Here is a 16,741-nt window from a genome sequence, read left to right as displayed (position 1 = left end):
AGGCACATTGCAAGAGCCTACTGGGGTGGGGGGGAAGCATCGGTATTTACAAGAAAGGAGAGGTGAAGAAAGCTTTTGTAAGGTCACTGGAACGACTTCCTGAAACCTAGTTTAAAAACAAAACAAAACAAAAAACACACAAAAACAACAACAAAAAAAACCAAAACACCGTTCTGGCCTTCAAGAGGATGTAAGGATTCATCTAATCTGGCTTTGCCATCCATATGCCATAGGCCCAAATACGTAACTGGAGGAAAAGAGCCCCCATCGTAGTCTATACAGGTAATAACCTAACTTCCTTATCGCTCACCATCACCAAAAAATGCACCCACCCTCTTTATACCTCAACAGTGCGGTTTTCAATGTGGGCATTTATTCCCAGTTAGTGAGATGACACCCTGTCCAGTAAGTTCTTCCCAGAAAGGAACTTCATTTAACATAGAACCCGACACGGGCCCAAGCAGAGATGAAGTACTTTTTTTTTTTTTTTTTAAGATTTTATTTGTTTATTTGACAGAGATAGAGACAGGCAGCGAGAGAGGGAACACAAGCAGGGGGAGCGGGAGAGGAAGAAGCAGGCTCATAGCGGAGGAGCCTGATGTGGGGCTCGATCCCATAACGCCAGGATCACGCCCTGAGCTGAAGGCAGGCGCTTAACCGCTGTGCCACCCAGGCGCCCCTGAGATGAAGTACTTTTTAAGTCCTCCTGATAATAACTGGCAGGTGCACCTCCCAGGCTAGAATTCAGCCTCATCGTCCAGTACTTGAGAGAAGGTGGGAGGTAGAGAGATGAACTGTGAGCCTAAAAAGGAGGGAGACCCACGGAGGCCGAGAAGTGCAGAAAACAGAGGAAGCACCCACTCGATAGAAGGAGCTCAGAACAGGGCCCACAGCCCTGGAGCGGCCGCCAGATGTACCAGATGTGCTAAGACTGTCCTCGGCAAGGGGCGCGACGGTGCTGGCTAGCGCGGGGGCTTTGCTTCTGCACAGCACTCGCAACTAGGGGGGCAGACAGCCCCTCCCGAACAGGCAAGCTACAGACTGGTCCTGGAAAAAGAGGAAAGGGTCTCTGACATCATTTGGACCAAGAGAAGCTCCTCTGCATTTTGCATACGTACCATTCACCAGGGAGGGAAGCAAAGACAAAAGAGTTTTGGTAAAAGGAAAACGTCCGAGAATTAAAAATTTTAGAAACCGTGGCATATGGTCAGTAACTAACTCTTCGAATCCTAAATTCACCCTGAAAAAAATTGCTCTTTTCCAAATGTTCTCTTTACTATTGAAAAAACTAAAGAGGAACTTCCTCACTGGAGAAAGACTTGGAAAAACCCCAGCCCTAAACTAAAAGCAGTGACCTGGGCCAGCAGCTTTCTGGCTTCCCCTTGCTATTATTAAGTACCCTTCTGTTTGACGGAGGATTTCTCCACCTCTCACCAACCATCTTTTTTCTCTCTATGTCCAGAAAAATCTGAACACCCCCGTGTTTATACTGAGCCCGTTGCTATGTAAATCATTAAAACACATGGCAAAAATCTTTCCTTTGAGAGTCAGGAGGAGAACATAACGGGGAAAGAGGAATGGCCAGCAAGAGTCCCTCTGCTGAACAGAGAAGCTGGCAAAAAGGAACAGGAGAGAAGGAAAGCAACGTGGAAAAAATGATGGTGGCCCCATCCCTTGAGTCATTTTAACCAAAGTAGGAAAACTGACATTTTCAAAGCCCCAAGGTAATGCATCTTACAGTTTGGAGTGGGGTTAACAAACCCTGGTCTTAATCTCTTTAATTCCTATGGTTTCATGACTCATCGTCCATCTGTCTACTAGTGTGTTCTTTGTATCAGCTTTTTCGCACTTCCGTAAGAATATCAAGAGATTTTTTTTTCTCCTTCCATGTGGACTCCTGTGTGTGTATTCTCCTTTTGATATCTTTTATCTTCTTATTCAATTATCACCTCAAGGGAGAACCTGAATTGTCCATTTCTTCTCCAACTCGATCATAGCATCTTGGCAGAGTTTCTTCTCTGATGAAGAGGTTTGTTCTTCAAAAACCATATCCAGGAGGTGAGAGGAAACACAGTACATTCAAAATGAATGTCAAAAAGAGCAGAGCTTCCCAGTGTTCTAATTCTAAAAATCTGGACTTGATAATTTTCCATTTTCTAATTTAAAAAATCTGGACCTGATCATTTTAATAAAGTCGATCACTTTCTGAGAGAGTTCACAATCCACATCATTCTCAAATTTCTGTTCTGCTGTTCCTAGTATTCTATTAAGTCCCTGCAAGTTTTCAAGGGTCGGATTGTCTGGGGACAAGAGATGAAATACACAACTTTTAAATACACCCTCCTTCCACTGCTATGTGTCTTGATACATGTGGGTTCACAATCACCCCCCAAAACAACTAGAGTACTCATTCTAAACTCTTTGTCCTTATTCAGAAAGAAATGGCTGAGCCCTACTAATGTTATAGAGCCTGTTTTATTCTCAGATAGAAGCAGCCAAACCATTGCAAACATGTGTTGGGTGAAAACAAGTTTGGTTGGCTCCGGACAAAGGCTTATTTTTTAAGCACAGATGGTTGAATGGCTGCTTCCTCCAACGGGTTGCCCACAGTAAAAGACAGATTCCTATTTCTAATCTATGCAAATATCTTACTCTGCAGGGCATCACAAAGACTAACTGTTTTTTTGTGTGTCAGAGTGGCAGATTCCAGGTGCTCTCAGAGACGCCAAAGCATGGCTCCACCTGAGATGCCTGGTAACTAAGATAGCAGCGAATGGCTGAAGAGTGAGTCACTAACCCGCTCCTAATGAATGCTGTCGGAGCCTTCTGTGAAACATTCCTCTGGAATCCTGCCCTACCACCACTGCTTCTTCCTTGGCTGCTCTGCCTGGAAGACGGTTTCAGTGTTCAGTTCGGACCCCGATACTTCTAGAACCTCCCAAGAAGGCTCAGATTCCCAAAGGCTCCTAATGACCACTAGCAGCATTCTTCACCTAGAGTTCAGCTCATTTATTGGTCTCTAACACCAAACCCAGCAACCCTTGAGCATTTTAAAATGGCATTCCATCCAAACCAGGTCTCCTTTGTACTCTTATCTAGTCTATATGCCCACGACCCAGGGAACGTCTCATGAATCACACTGGGTCACTTCCCAAGTATATGCCATTTTCCTCTCTCTCTCCTTTCTCCATCCATTTTCCTTTCTATACTTAACAACACTTTTCTCTCTTATCTCCTCATCTTCCCAGCTAAAGTCTTTCACTTGCTCTGACATCCCTTGGAACATTCCAGTTTTGGGGCTCCTTGGAGCAACAAAAATCTCTCAACAATAATCCAAAAATAATCCAAACAAACAAAAACCCACAACGCCTCACGTTAACCGAGCTCCTAACTTTAAACATCCTTTGCCATAAAGAGAGTACTATGTCTTAAAGTTTAGTTCCATGTGTAAGTCTAAAAACATCCTTCAAGTTTTATTTTCTTTGTTAGTTTTTCTGCTCAAAGGACAGTAACAGACTTTGCGTCAAAATCCTGGGTTGGAAAAGATTTCATTCACTCCTTATCAAAACTCATCTGAAATGAACCAAACGGAATGAGCAAAAAAGAAATTCTAAAGAAGAAGGAAAGAGGTCCTTCCTGATCTCCAGTCTCAATAACCCCTGCCATCATAAATCTCACTCCGTGCATCAATTTGAGATTTAAACACTTGCTGTGTCACTTGTGAATCCACACACTGACAGTCAAATGATCTGGCATGAAGTCTACTTACCTGGAAAATCTAAAACTGTCAAGAGCTTCGGAGGTTAACTCATTTGGTAATACCGGTAATACCGGTAATTCTGGATGAATATCAGAAGCACCAGAAGAATATTGTTTAAACAATTTACTCTCCTGATCCCCAGGCCTACACATTCCAATTCAGACTTCTGTTACAGCCCGAGAATCACACTTACAGTCAATGCTCCAGGTAACTGTGATACAGCAGGCCCTGGTCTGTTTGAGAACTACTGATCTAGTCCAACCCCCTACGCAATATGGCGGTCTCCTCTCCAAGATTCCACCCCACAGCACCTCCAGGAACCAGGGTGCTCACTCTTTTATAAGTCTGCTTGTTCCACCTTTTTATGGCTTTAATTATTAGAAACAGTGTTCCTGGGGCGCCTGCATGTCTCAGTCTGTTGAGCATCTGCCTTTGGCTCGGGTCATATCCTGGTGTCCTGGGATCGAGCCCTGCATGGGGCTCCCTGCTCAGTGAGGAGTCTGCTTCTCCCTCTCTTCCCCGCTCCTGCTCTTTCTGTCTATCTCTCAAATAAACAAATAAAATCTTAAAAAAGAAAAAAAACCCAGAAACAGTGTTCCTGCGTTGAGTCAAATAACCAAAGTCTTTCAAGTCCTTGCACTTCAGTTATTACGGGCCCGAATTTTGCGCTCCAGAGCTAACACAGAATTCCCTCCCCACAAGAGTCTTCGAATTTCCAGAGGCAGCTACTGCACTCTTGCAAGTCTTCATTTTTCTAAGCTTAACCAACCTGTTTTAACGTCATAAAGCACAACTGCGGAGTCCCTCACCCGTTACTTCAGCTGACTTCCCGCGTAAGTCTGTCCAGAGTAGCAACACCTCATCTTTTCTTTCAGACTGAACTTGGCCCGACATGCGTTAACTTACAGTCCATGTTTCACCTTGTTACCCACTGCCTTGCATTTCATAGCCTGAGAGCCACGAATCGGCAAGGACTTAATAGCCTAAAGCCATGTTCCCGACCCTGTGTAAAGTGCTCGGGAGGATTCAGAGGCCAGGGAAAACTGTCCCATTCTGAGGAGTTAATGACTTCTCGCACAGAAAGGAACCTACGTAAGTGAACAAACTTGAAAATGGTGCACCACAGCCACCCAAGTGCTTCAAACGAATGACACCTGGAAGACCGAACACGGGTTTTCTGGGTCAGGCTGTGAACTATGGCCTCTGCTGACAGAAATACCACCCAGTTAACAAAAGATTTTGATTAAAAAAAAAGAAGAAGAAGAAGAAGATGGAAATTATCACTGTAAAATGTATACAAAAATTTTAAGTGCATCCTTATTTTAAAAGTTCAAAATCTAAGCAACTACACATGCCGTAGTCAAGGACCACACTGCTCCTTCTCAGTATGTCACTGGTATTGCTCCCCAGGTACCCTGAATACCATTATCCAAGTAAAAGGTGAAAAAGAGAAGGTTAATTTAATTCCCTTTATTACCAGAAAGAACCATTTGATGAGGAGATGTGCCCCCTCTGCATATTTTAGTGGAAAACTCTTACCAATAAGTGAGCCGTACTAACACCAACCAATACGGTTTCATTCATGGCACAGCCGACTTAGCAGAACTTGAGAAACGTATGCAAATCCCTCACTTTACAGATGAGGGGAAAATATCATTTCAAAGATGGCAGGCGGTTTCTTCCAGGCAAAATAGCCAATGAGTGGGAGGGGAGGACCAATCTCAGGTCTCCTCTCTACTGATGGCTTCCTGTCCCTTCGTCTGTGACCAAGGACAAGCAAAACTCTCGCCCTCTCAATGTTCTCCTCAACTCTGTTCCCATCTTTAGTTACCTTCTCAATCCTCAAATCCAAGTCTGATGCCACATTTTGCTTGGGAGCATTTTAAGGGAAAGAGTAGACCAAACAAGTATGAGGTGGTTAATTCTTTATTAAATTCTGGCACATCCATTTGACCCCCAGTCTCCAACTTCTCGGCTGCTAGACACCATATTCGACTGCCTCAGGATCACTGCGACCTTATTAGCACCACAGGGAACCCCCAGGGTGATGAGCACCACGGATTCAAACCACAATTCTAAAGCTGCAAAGCAACCGGTAAACAACCCCCAACTGCTCCACCCTGTCCCCCACTACCCACACCTGCACATACACACCCCTGCATCAACCTGCTCACCGACTTCATCTGAAGCCCCGCAGTGAATCCACACCCTTATACAGAACACGGGGGAAAAAATGCACCTACCTTGTGGCCTCTTGCTGAAGCCATGACACATTTGGCACATAGAACATGACTCCGAAGAAAAGCAGAGGCTCATTAGCAAATTTGTCCAGATGTTTCTTCAGAGGTTTCTCCAGCTCCACCCATCGTGCTTGCTGGCTCTTGCTGAGAAACCAGAGGCCGAAGTAGTGTGTCTGGATAAAAGGGGAAAATAGCATCAGTTTCTGCTCATAAGGGGTATCCCATGACTGCACAGGAAAATAAGACTCCAGCACCTCATGTCACATTTGGTTTCCCAGCTCAAACACCAGGATCCAGCTTGTACTTTCTAACTTTGGGACAAGCTCAAAGAAACCACGTGCCTCGATCTACACGGAGTATCCGATGCAGTATTTGTACCCACGGTTACTGCTTGTCCGTGTGGATCCTGACGTGCCTCTGTTAGGTTAAGGGGGGGTGGGTGCAGGGTGGGGGCAGTGTTGGCTTTCCTCCTACACTCCCAAGGCTGACTTTCCCGTGCCTTCGGAATGCCTCCCGCTCTCACGTGGAACACGCTGGCAAAGGCAAACATAGTTCTTGCACCTGCTGCAAAATAACTTATTACTCAACTAAGACAAAACCTCCTGCCAACTGAAGCCTTCCCCATCTCAGACGACTTCCACACATGGTACCAGAGTTTAACAGAAAACTGATTCACTCGTTCTGAGTCTTCGTGAAGCGCTTTGAAAAACATCGGCCTCTGCCACTTCATTATACACGAACTGCCGCCAATCTCTCCCCCACCTCAAGCTTTGAGAATGGGAGGATGTCTCCACAGCTGCCACAGGAGCCCCTGGTGGCTGTTCTTGGCAGATTATGGTGGGATTTGAGAGATGAAAGTGAGATTTTCACCCTTAGACTTGAAGCCTCAACCAGTTCAGTTTTGAACAACGTGCTAAATGATTACAACAGGCACTTTTATGCATCCAATCCTGTCTTTACATTAATTCGTGCTAGGATTTCAGGATTAGCAAAACAATCACCAAAAAACAGATCACCGCTTTTGAAATATTCTTTTATATTTCAATTATAGCTTAGAACAGTTTACAGCACACCTGGAAATCTGCCTTCAAAAGAATGTTTTCATTACAATGTTTAATTTCCAAAGGCATTCTTGGGCCGATGTTCCCATTGCAGCTGGCCGTCTCCTCAACGTGACCACAGATCAATCCCTGCCACAACCCTACCAAAATCTGTAATGAAAGTTTTGCCTCTGACTTCACTAGAAAACCAGACACGTCCTCGCTTATAAAGCTCCCGACCCACATATGCCATAGGATATTTCCAAATGCATGTGCCTTCAGATGAGAACAAGGACTTCATCAGCTTTGCTCCGTGATGTTCTAAAGGGCAAGTTCACAGGAGGAATCTATGAATTTCTCGAGCAACAGAATGCCAACAAACAGAGCCAAGGTTTTATTTCCATCGGCTTGGACAAATTGCTTGAGTGAATTCTGACCCTATCATTCACTTTCCAGCTTTGGTGAGTCTGTTAGTTGTTCCGATGTGACGGACGATGTAGAGGAAATGAAATGTGGCTGTAGAGGAAAACAGGCTGCGAAGTCCGTTCATCTCCCAGGGTTTGCACTCACTGTCTTAATGACTCCATACAAGCGGCTGGGCCTCCAGAGTGTGAAAGCTTTCTCATCTGTAAGATGGGGATGACTCTTACAGCCATCGCCCACAGGCTGTGAGGGACACAAATGAGATCGTGTCTTGAACCGTGCGCACGGCACACGTTACTAACTACTTCAGCAGTGGATCTTTCTGTCGCCGCTACTGTCGTCACCATCATCGCCACCATCATCATCACCATATCACTACCATCACTACCATCATCATCACCAGTGTCATCGGTAAATGAAAGCAGACAAGCCTCAAAAATCTTTTTCACTGGCACTCCTGGCATGTCTACGAACCACACGATTAGAAAACAGAGGTTATCTGGAAATAAATGAGAAAAAGCAGGCAAAAGTAGAAGCTGGAAGGAGTATAAGTAACATAAAAACCTAAAAGGTGTAAGAAAAAAATAATCACAAAATAGTGCCTCCCCTAAGATTTTCTTTAGAGCCTTACAGGTGTTTATGGGACACTGGAATCACCCTGATGCCGTCCTAGGGGATCTACGCTTATAGATCGAGGCTTCAGCTAACCTGTAAATGAGGTCATCTGGGTGCTAATTTAATAAACTGTCTGAGAAGGGTCCAAGGCAGTTCTACATTCTGAATTCCTGTATGGAGCACAGTGTTGTTTAAGGGTATGCCACTGCCTTCTGGGTGGCTAGGAGTGAGTTTGCATAGAATAAATGAGGTAATATGTGTCAACAGTTACACGCTATGTAACAGTTATTTTCATAGGAAAAGAGCGCTTTTATAAGCCTGGGTGGAGAAAGGGAGGACAAGCTTTGCAATTGCTTCACAGGCCAAACCATGATTTATTAACTTTCACTAAAAGCGGTCCTGACATTTGGGGCTATCATTTTATGATCCATACTTCATTCAAATGACAACATCCCCTCAAATGAGTAACATTCAAATTAGAACGGGTCCACATTAACTGCATAGACATTCTACAATCAACTTTGTCCCCCAAAAAAGTTTTTAAAATGTTTACTGCTCCTGTGCTTTGAAGGCTAGTATTTTAAATTTCCTTTTCTCATTCCCACCCACCCAGTCATTAAATCAGACCTATCTTCCCCCAAAAAGCAGCCCGAGAAAGACTATTCCGTGGCACACACACGCACGTGCACGCGCACAGATATACGCATATACACATGCAAACCATGAAAAGGAGGACGAGGTACGCGAGAGATCACAGTAACAGTCTTGAGCCATAATTAACAGTACAGAGCTGTGAATAACAACATAAACCACGTCAACTGCAAAAACCTAATTCAGGGCATACAATTTTTTTGCTGCTGCCACGCGGTATTTTCCGGAGGACATCTGAGTGACCCACTATGCATTTGTCCAATGAGATAACTACATTACTACTCAAGGAGTAGGGTGTCCAGCACAAGGGAGAACTGATAGAGGTAGGTAACCTGGAAGCCACAGTTTCCCCTAAATGGCCAGAAAAACCTAATTTTAGAGATGCTGAATTCAGTTATCTCGTGGGAAAGAAAATCCCCATTACAAGATCCCCATCAGGTAGCTTCCTCCATTCCCAACCTACCACCCCCACCCCCCATTCTTCCTCTACCTATCTCCCTACCCTGGAGTATTCAACAGAGGAGAAAGACCCTGTTTCAAAGTTCTCGGCCTGCTCTATTCCAGTTTCTGACGCAGCACGAGTTTATTGTGCCACGTCTACACAGTGGCTCCCAGGAAAAGGCATGAGAAACTAACCTCTCACTGACACCAGCATGTGCACCCATCAACTTTCTGTGTATTAGCCAAGGGACCATTAATCCCAGCAGGCCCAGCTGAGACCACACCAGGCTGGTTCATAACTCACTTGCCAGCTTCAACTCCCACTGAATCCTCCCGAAAGCTGAGCTGCCCTGCTAACCACTGCCACGCGGTTCAGGAGAATGTGGTGGGGTGATTCCAAATAGAAACCGCCTCTTCCCTGACCAAAAGGATCCCATCCTACCACCCGAGTAAGTACCCCAGGCACTTTTATTTCTCTCTCAAGCTGCAAACGCAAGCCAGGTCCAGCTAATCCTCACGATACCTCCGGGTGAGCTATAAACCCCATTTAATTTCTCTGGTTTTCTTCGGAAAACAGGTCTGGTGCTTTGAGTTCTGCAATGAGCTCGCTGCAATGAAGAAAAAAGAAGAACGGGTTCCCAGGGAAAGGAACCACATCTTGGAATCAATGACTAAAAATGTACTACTAAGAAACAGCGTGAGGAGAGACACACGAACGTGACATTTTCGTAGGAGTGGTTTCCTGCTCTATTTGGTTTGGAGTTTTTCATTTTAACGGAGGAAGCTGAAATACATACAGCCACTCAAAAATAGTTTCTTCAGTGGCAGACTGGTGCGTGAATATTTTAGCGCCCAAGTGAGATCCCTCCTTCAGTACCAAGAAAAAGATGCTAGTGAATAAAGGCCTTGAAGAACAGTTTGAGTTGTTGTCGTTTGTTTGTTCCTCTACCTGTGGAGACGGCGGTATCCCCCACATGAGCTATTACTAATAGGGAAAGATTCTTTGAGGATTTTGTTTTTCCAGTTTTGCGACCAATGGCGTGGCTTTGATGCAATCTGCAAGGGTTACAGGTGCAGCCTTGGCAATTACCAGGAATTAAATCCATGATCTTATCTCAAGCATTCTGAAGAGTTAATCATCCAGAAGCAAGAGTCTGAACTATCTTGCATTACGTTGTAATAGGTTGCCTGTCATAGCCAGCACTTCGGCTGTAAATTAAGAAACAGAGTTGGTATGCCTCCGCATAAAATAGACGAGAATTACACACAAGCATTAAAATTTGCACTGAGGCATGGAAAACGCTTCAAGAGATGCCTAGAAGCAGACTCTGAAACAGCACTTGATGCCATTTCATCCCACCGGCTTTGGAAAATAAACCGCTGGATAGGAGTTGGACGGTGGTCCATTACCCTGTGTGTAACGCACCTCTGCCCTGGGCGGGTCTGGGATTCTGTAACCTACACGTCTCTAAGTAACAACCGCCCCATCTCCATCTGCCTAGCCCATTTTCATCAAAGTATCAGAAATGAGACTGTAAAATAACAGAGGCCCAAGAAGCAAACCTCATAGCCAAGGGAGGAAAAAAAAATCACTCTTCTGAGGCTGTCCAGCTCACTCAAAATCTCCAGAAAGATGAAGACTTACAAGTTAAGACAGGGGAAATTATTTCACCTACAAGCTATCGAGAAAACAGACACTGGTTCCAGTCTGCCTCACAGAACTGACAGTATGCTAATAAGATCTCACGTTATAATCTTGATAAAGGCAAAAGGCAATACAAAATTCAAAGCCAAGAGATCTCCCGGCAGTCTACTCTTCAGCTCATTCTTCATCAGTGTGATTTTAGTCCTGTGCAAATACAAACATATGTGGGTATGGCGAGGCTCAGGCTCTCAAATACAGCAAACGCCACTATTATCGGACAGGCCAGGAAATGAGGCATTCCATTTAACCAAGTACTCTCATCATCGCAGGTTACCTTACCAGTGCCAAGAAAATTAGCATACAATCAAACCACAGAAATATCCTTCATGGAAGTTAGCTTAAGCTAGTTAAGATTCAGTATCTTTACAAATTCTAGCTGTGATGAAAACAGCAAAATGTGGGATGTTTCTACTGTGCCCACAGCTTGGGATAAATCACCTTTTAGTAAAAAGAAAAATACAAATTTGCAAAAGAAAAAGGGGATAAATCTGAGGATCACCCACCCTATGAAATGATTAGGGATTTTTTTTTTAAGGCTCCTGTACAAACCGGGGCTCCTTAGTCTAGTCGTAGGAGAGGTCCAAGAGTTACCGAATTCACCATTCCCAAGAGTAGACTTCCTGATAAAGCAATGGTTTGTCTTGAAGAGAGTTTAGTCGTGAAGGTACCTTTGTGAAATTATTTATCCCTCCTCCCTTTATTATTCTTTAGTTAAAAGTAAAGTCAGGATTATCCCTGAAGGAAATAATTCTGGCATATTTCTACATTTTACTGGAATTCTTTATATTCCAATAAAGTTCTTAATATTCCTTATTACTATTAACATGGCCTCCTTGCCCTTCTTAGAAGAGCACTGTTTAGTGAAATATAATGTAAGCCCCATATTTAATTTTAAATTTTCTAATAGCTACATTAAAAAAGTACAGAGAAGTGAAATTAATTTTAATAAATTTTATTTAAAATAATATATTCAAAATAGTATGCTTTCAACATGTAACTAATATAAAAATTATTAAAGAGATATTTTAACCTTTTTCATATTAGATCTTTAGAATCTGAGGTGTATTTTACACTAACAGCACATCTCGGTTCAAACTAGCCACACTTCGAATGTTCAGTGGCCACATGTGGTCAGTGGCTACCATACTGGGACAATACAATCTTAATAACTGTTAAAGAAACTGAGAGATTCTGCCTAAATGTATGATCACGGTTTCTAATAATTCAAGCTGTCTAACCATGAAATAAGTAGACTTAAAAAAGGGTAAGAGCCCGCTCTTAAGCGTTGTGGCAGAGTCTAGAGAGCCCACGTGCTATCTCACAGAGGAGACCAGCATACTGAGTGCTTCCCATGTGCCAAAGCTCTGTAATACTGTGGCAACATTGAAAAACTCTTTTAATCCTCCCAACAACTCATGGAGGTTACTATTACCATTTCCATTTACAGATGAGGAAACTGAGGCACAGAGCAGTCAAGTAACTATCCAAGATTACACAGGTAATAAGTGGCAGAGGCGGGACTCAAACTCAGGCAACTTAGTCCACGCTCACATTCACAGTCATAAACCCTGCTGCTTCTCCATGCATTTATTTTTTAAATATAAGAACAAGCCATAAGACACACTATTTCAGCTATTTCTCTCTTAACCTAGGTCAGTGATTTTCAAACTGTACTGGAAGGTAGGAAGAGCACAGGGACAAGGGGTTCCAGATATCCATCCCCTCTGCAAACACAACAGCTCCATTTTATACACTGAAGTTCCACCAAAGATCTCATTTGAAGAAAAGGGTGACATCCATTAATCCAAACATGTTTTAACCACATTATCAGAATTCTAATTTTCTGAGCCTCTATATCTTAAAGTCTTTTCCTTAAATAAGAGTTCCTAGGGGCACCTGGATGGCTCAGTCGGACAAGCAGATTAAGCATCTGGCTCAGGTCATGATCCCAGGGTCATGGGATCGAGTCCCGCATCGGGCTCCCTGCTCAGCAAGGAGTCTGCTTCTCCCCCTCTCTCTGCCTGCCTCTCCTGTGGCTTGCGCTCGCTCTCTGTCTCAAATAAATAAAATCTTAAAAAAAAAAAAAGAGTTCCTAGCCAGAAATTCATACCTATTTTTTTTCCCTGAACTTAAAGCAATTAAAAAAAATTGTTTTTTTCCTGAGGAGTCCATTTTATTTCTTCTTGCCAGACCTATTGTTAAGTCCACCCAGCTAGCTTCTCTGTCCCTCCTGTCACCCCAATCCTCTCTTTCTGCTATTTGGTCCCCTTCCTAAGATGCAAGGTGTTCCTGTTACGCTCCGCCCTGAAATCCTCAGACGGCTTCCCATCTCACAGCAGCGCTTTATGCTCCCAACAGTTGAAAGAGGACTTAACAGGAGGCTAAAATAATTGTGAAACACTGAGTTCAACACCTTTAGGGAAAAAAAAAAATAGCACTGATGAGGGTCTTTCCCAAAGCATTTTACCACGGCTCCTTTTCTGCCACTACACACGCACCCCCAGGGACTGGAACAGTGGAGTCGGCCCGCCTGGGACTGAGCTGGCCCCGCACGGCCAGCAGGTCACCCTGCACTGCAGTGTCCCCGTCTGTAACGTGGACACAGCCAGGGGAGCCACCTCACGGAGTTAAGAGAATCCGATGACTTGATAGGAGGAGGGCGCTCGGCACAAGACGTGGTGCCTTAAAAGGTGGCAGTGATTTCTGTGACACATTTTAGAAAGAGATTTCGGTTGAAAATCCCTAGCCAGACACCTCAAACCGTTCAAAAGCTGACTCCTGCCTGCCTTTCCATACCCCCACCCTCCCTGCTGTGACCCCTCCACAAGTACACGGGCTCACACACACACGCACACACACACACGCGCGCGCGCGCAGATCCATGCAAAACGAACTCTGCCCTTCACGGAAAATTCCACACGCTTTCCTGTTTCTGCACCTCAGCACGGGTTGTACCCTTTGCTTTGTTTCTTGTTTGTCCTCGTCTCTAAACTCCAGGGTTTCCGGGAGCGGGGACCCTCTCATACGCAGCTTCCCTCAAGCCCTGACTGTATTTGCTGACCCGACCGGCCAGGCCTGGGTCCTCTCGCTGCCATCTGAAATGAAAGCACATCAGTACCTTCAAAACCAGACGTGGCTCTCAGAAAGTCTGCCGCATGGATCCGTGTCCTTATGTACTTGTCAAAACCCACAGAATGCACACCGCCAAGGGCGAACCCTAATGTCAACTCTGGGTCTGGGGGATCATGACGTGTTAATGTGGGTTCATCTGACTGTCACCAATGTCCTAGTCTGGTGTAGGGGAGGGTGGGGGATGGGGGAGAAGGAGGCATACGGGACTGTTTTCCACTCAATTTTGCTATAAAGCTAAAACTGCTTTAAGAAGTCAAATCGATTTTTAAAATAAAACAAAGTGGAAAAACACAAAGGATAATTAATGTAGATCAAAAAATCAAAATTAATTTTCCTTTCCTAATATAAAGCTATTATAAAGTGTAGGATACACCTAGACTTCAGAGCACTTCTAATGGCAAAGCCAAATAGCCACCATAATCTGGGTTCCAAGCCTTCATAGAGACTAAACATTTTGCTATATTTTAGATGGATTTTCACCTTCTCCTCTCAAGCTCCATCAGCTCTATTTGGAAAATGACTCGAACACAAAGAAAGTCAGTGAGTGGAGCAGACCCTATGTTCATCCCCTCCTCCTCCTGCTTCTGGAAGAAGGCATTCCTCCTCGAGGTGTGCGTGTGTAATTGAAGAACAAAGCAGTAGATTGCTTGATCTCGCCCTTTAATTCGAAAGTAGCTATAGTACTGTTGCACGAAAGGCCATACCTTCAACGTCATCCGTCACAGAACTAAAGCGCACAATTAAAAAAAGAAAGTGATTTGCTCTCATGTGGATGCGCCCATCTAGAGCATGTCAAAATAAAGCCAGAGTTAAATGTCAACCCCACCTTAGCATTAGAAGATCAATCACACTGCAACACATGCTTGACAGTAGAATCTGGACTTCACTGCTTTAGCCTTTGTGACAACACAGTTGTGAGCTAATCCCGGTTTGACCTTTGCCCCCTCGCGGAGAGAAACAATAGTCCATTGAGAGTAATTATTACCATACACATCTCCAGACCCGCCTCCTCTTGCACCTTAGACTCCAGCCTACCTGGTGATTCACAGAGATGCCTTCTTAGCCCCCAAGAATGGCGCCTGCCCTTCTGAATCCTTGCATTTTAAAAAATCCAATTCCCCACGCCCTGGATGGCTTTGCTCCCTTTTCCACCTGCTGAAGCCCTAGGCATCCTTCAGGTCCCCATTCAGAAAGTGAAGGCTCTGTTCATCTTTCACCGAACATCCTCTCCTGCTCCCAGGGCCTCCACGGTCAGTGGTATAGGCTGTGTACTGCACAACTCTAAGGGGAGCTATTGCCTTTCAGGCCTGCCCCTGCACTGCATTTTAGTAGGGATCGCATTCAATCTTCAATTTAAATGCTGGATTCCCCTACTCACCGTGCATAGCTGGAAGACAAAATTATACTCTATTTACCTTCACTCATCAAGTCCTAACACAGTACCTGGCAAACTACGGGTGCTCAAGATCTCCTTCAATCAAAAATTCTCAAGACACTAAAACTGGGACAATTCTAAATTATCAGACGCAGTGCTACGCATTTCCCATACTGTATCTCTTTCAATATTGACAACAGGCCCCATAAGATATATAAGGTGAATATCACTATTCCCCTTTTATAGGTGAGAAAACGGATGCCCAGAGAAGGGCAGTAACTTTTCCAAGCACACCTAACTTCTAAATGACAGAACTATGATTTGCACCCAAGTCCAAGACACGAAAGACTGAGCTTATAACTGCTTAAGCGCATGCTAGATGCCTCCCAACGCGTGCCAAGAATCATTATCCTGAGTGACTGAGAATACTCAGAAGTCGAACTACTGCATATCTTTTTAAATGACCTAGAACTAAACTTTGTGCAAGAGATTTAGACCAGTCTCCTAACCATCCTATCTCTAGTCTTAAGGTTTCTCCTTTATGCGTATATTTAAATACGTATACCCAAATGTGCCACTGATAAGCAAAAAGGAACCCGCTTTCCACCTGCAAGGTCAGAACACGTCCCATGTTTTTCCGCAGGGTCAGCTACCAAGTTGCGTGTATCTGTGGGACAGGAGAGTCTCCATCACAGGAAAACGAACTTCAAAGGAAGCCCCGATCACAGATACCAAAGCATAAACACGAAGACTGGCAGGAGGCAGAAGTGCTCAGGTGGAACAATCCCCCAGAGGACGCCAAGGGGAGAGGAAGAGCTTGCCAGACCCCATTTCCTGTGTGCATGGGTGAGAAGGTAGTTCATGACAGGTGTGCAGGACGACATCAAACACCATCACTTTCAGCAGTTACCACCCCCTCACACCACCACCTTGACGTGGCAGGCGACGTGGGCACAGGGCCTAGGACAACCACAGAGCTTTTCCTGGTCCTCAGATCTCAGGGGCTTGCAGTCACTTCCATGCTGCCAACCGTCACAGCTCTCAGGACACACCTGCATGTGTGTGTGCGTGGGGGGGGGGTGTTCTCGAGAAAGCCTCCTCTCCTGAATGTCTGTAAGGCTGGACACAACGGGGCTTGCTTGTTATAGAGGACATGCTGCCCTAGGAGTCTCATTCCGGAGGGATCATGTGACCACCTACACTGCCAACCCCGGCTCTACTTAAAGCCAGGAGAAGCCTCCCAGACAGCGCCAAGAAAAGGAGGGTCATGAGGAATCCTGAAAGGAACAAAACACCCATTTTACAAGTGCCCACAAAAAGCCTCGCTGGTCATGCTCGTTTTAAATACTTTTCCAATTT

At 44.6% G+C, this 16,741-nt stretch overlaps 1 protein-coding gene across 3 annotated transcripts in view; it reads right to left on the bottom strand.

Annotated features, from left to right (window-relative positions):
- Positions 1-16,741, bottom strand: part of PTPN14 (protein tyrosine phosphatase non-receptor type 14) — a 172,058-nt gene that overhangs the window by 86,651 nt on the left and 68,666 nt on the right. For all 3 annotated transcript variants that reach the window (XM_026509139.4, XM_048225480.2, XM_048225481.2), the window contains exon 3: positions 6,004-6,173. In XM_026509139.4, coding sequence (XP_026364924.2) covers positions 6,004-6,173 — 170 coding nt within the window. The remainder of the gene's footprint in view (positions 1-6,003; positions 6,174-16,741) is intronic.

The sequence above is a fragment of the Ursus arctos genome, unplaced genomic scaffold, assembly GCF_023065955.2.
Source record: "Ursus arctos isolate Adak ecotype North America unplaced genomic scaffold, UrsArc2.0 scaffold_2, whole genome shotgun sequence".
Taxonomy (NCBI): domain Eukaryota; kingdom Metazoa; phylum Chordata; class Mammalia; order Carnivora; family Ursidae; genus Ursus; species Ursus arctos.
The sequence above is the reverse complement of the archived record's forward strand: the minus strand, read 5'-3'. Positions and strand labels throughout refer to the sequence as shown.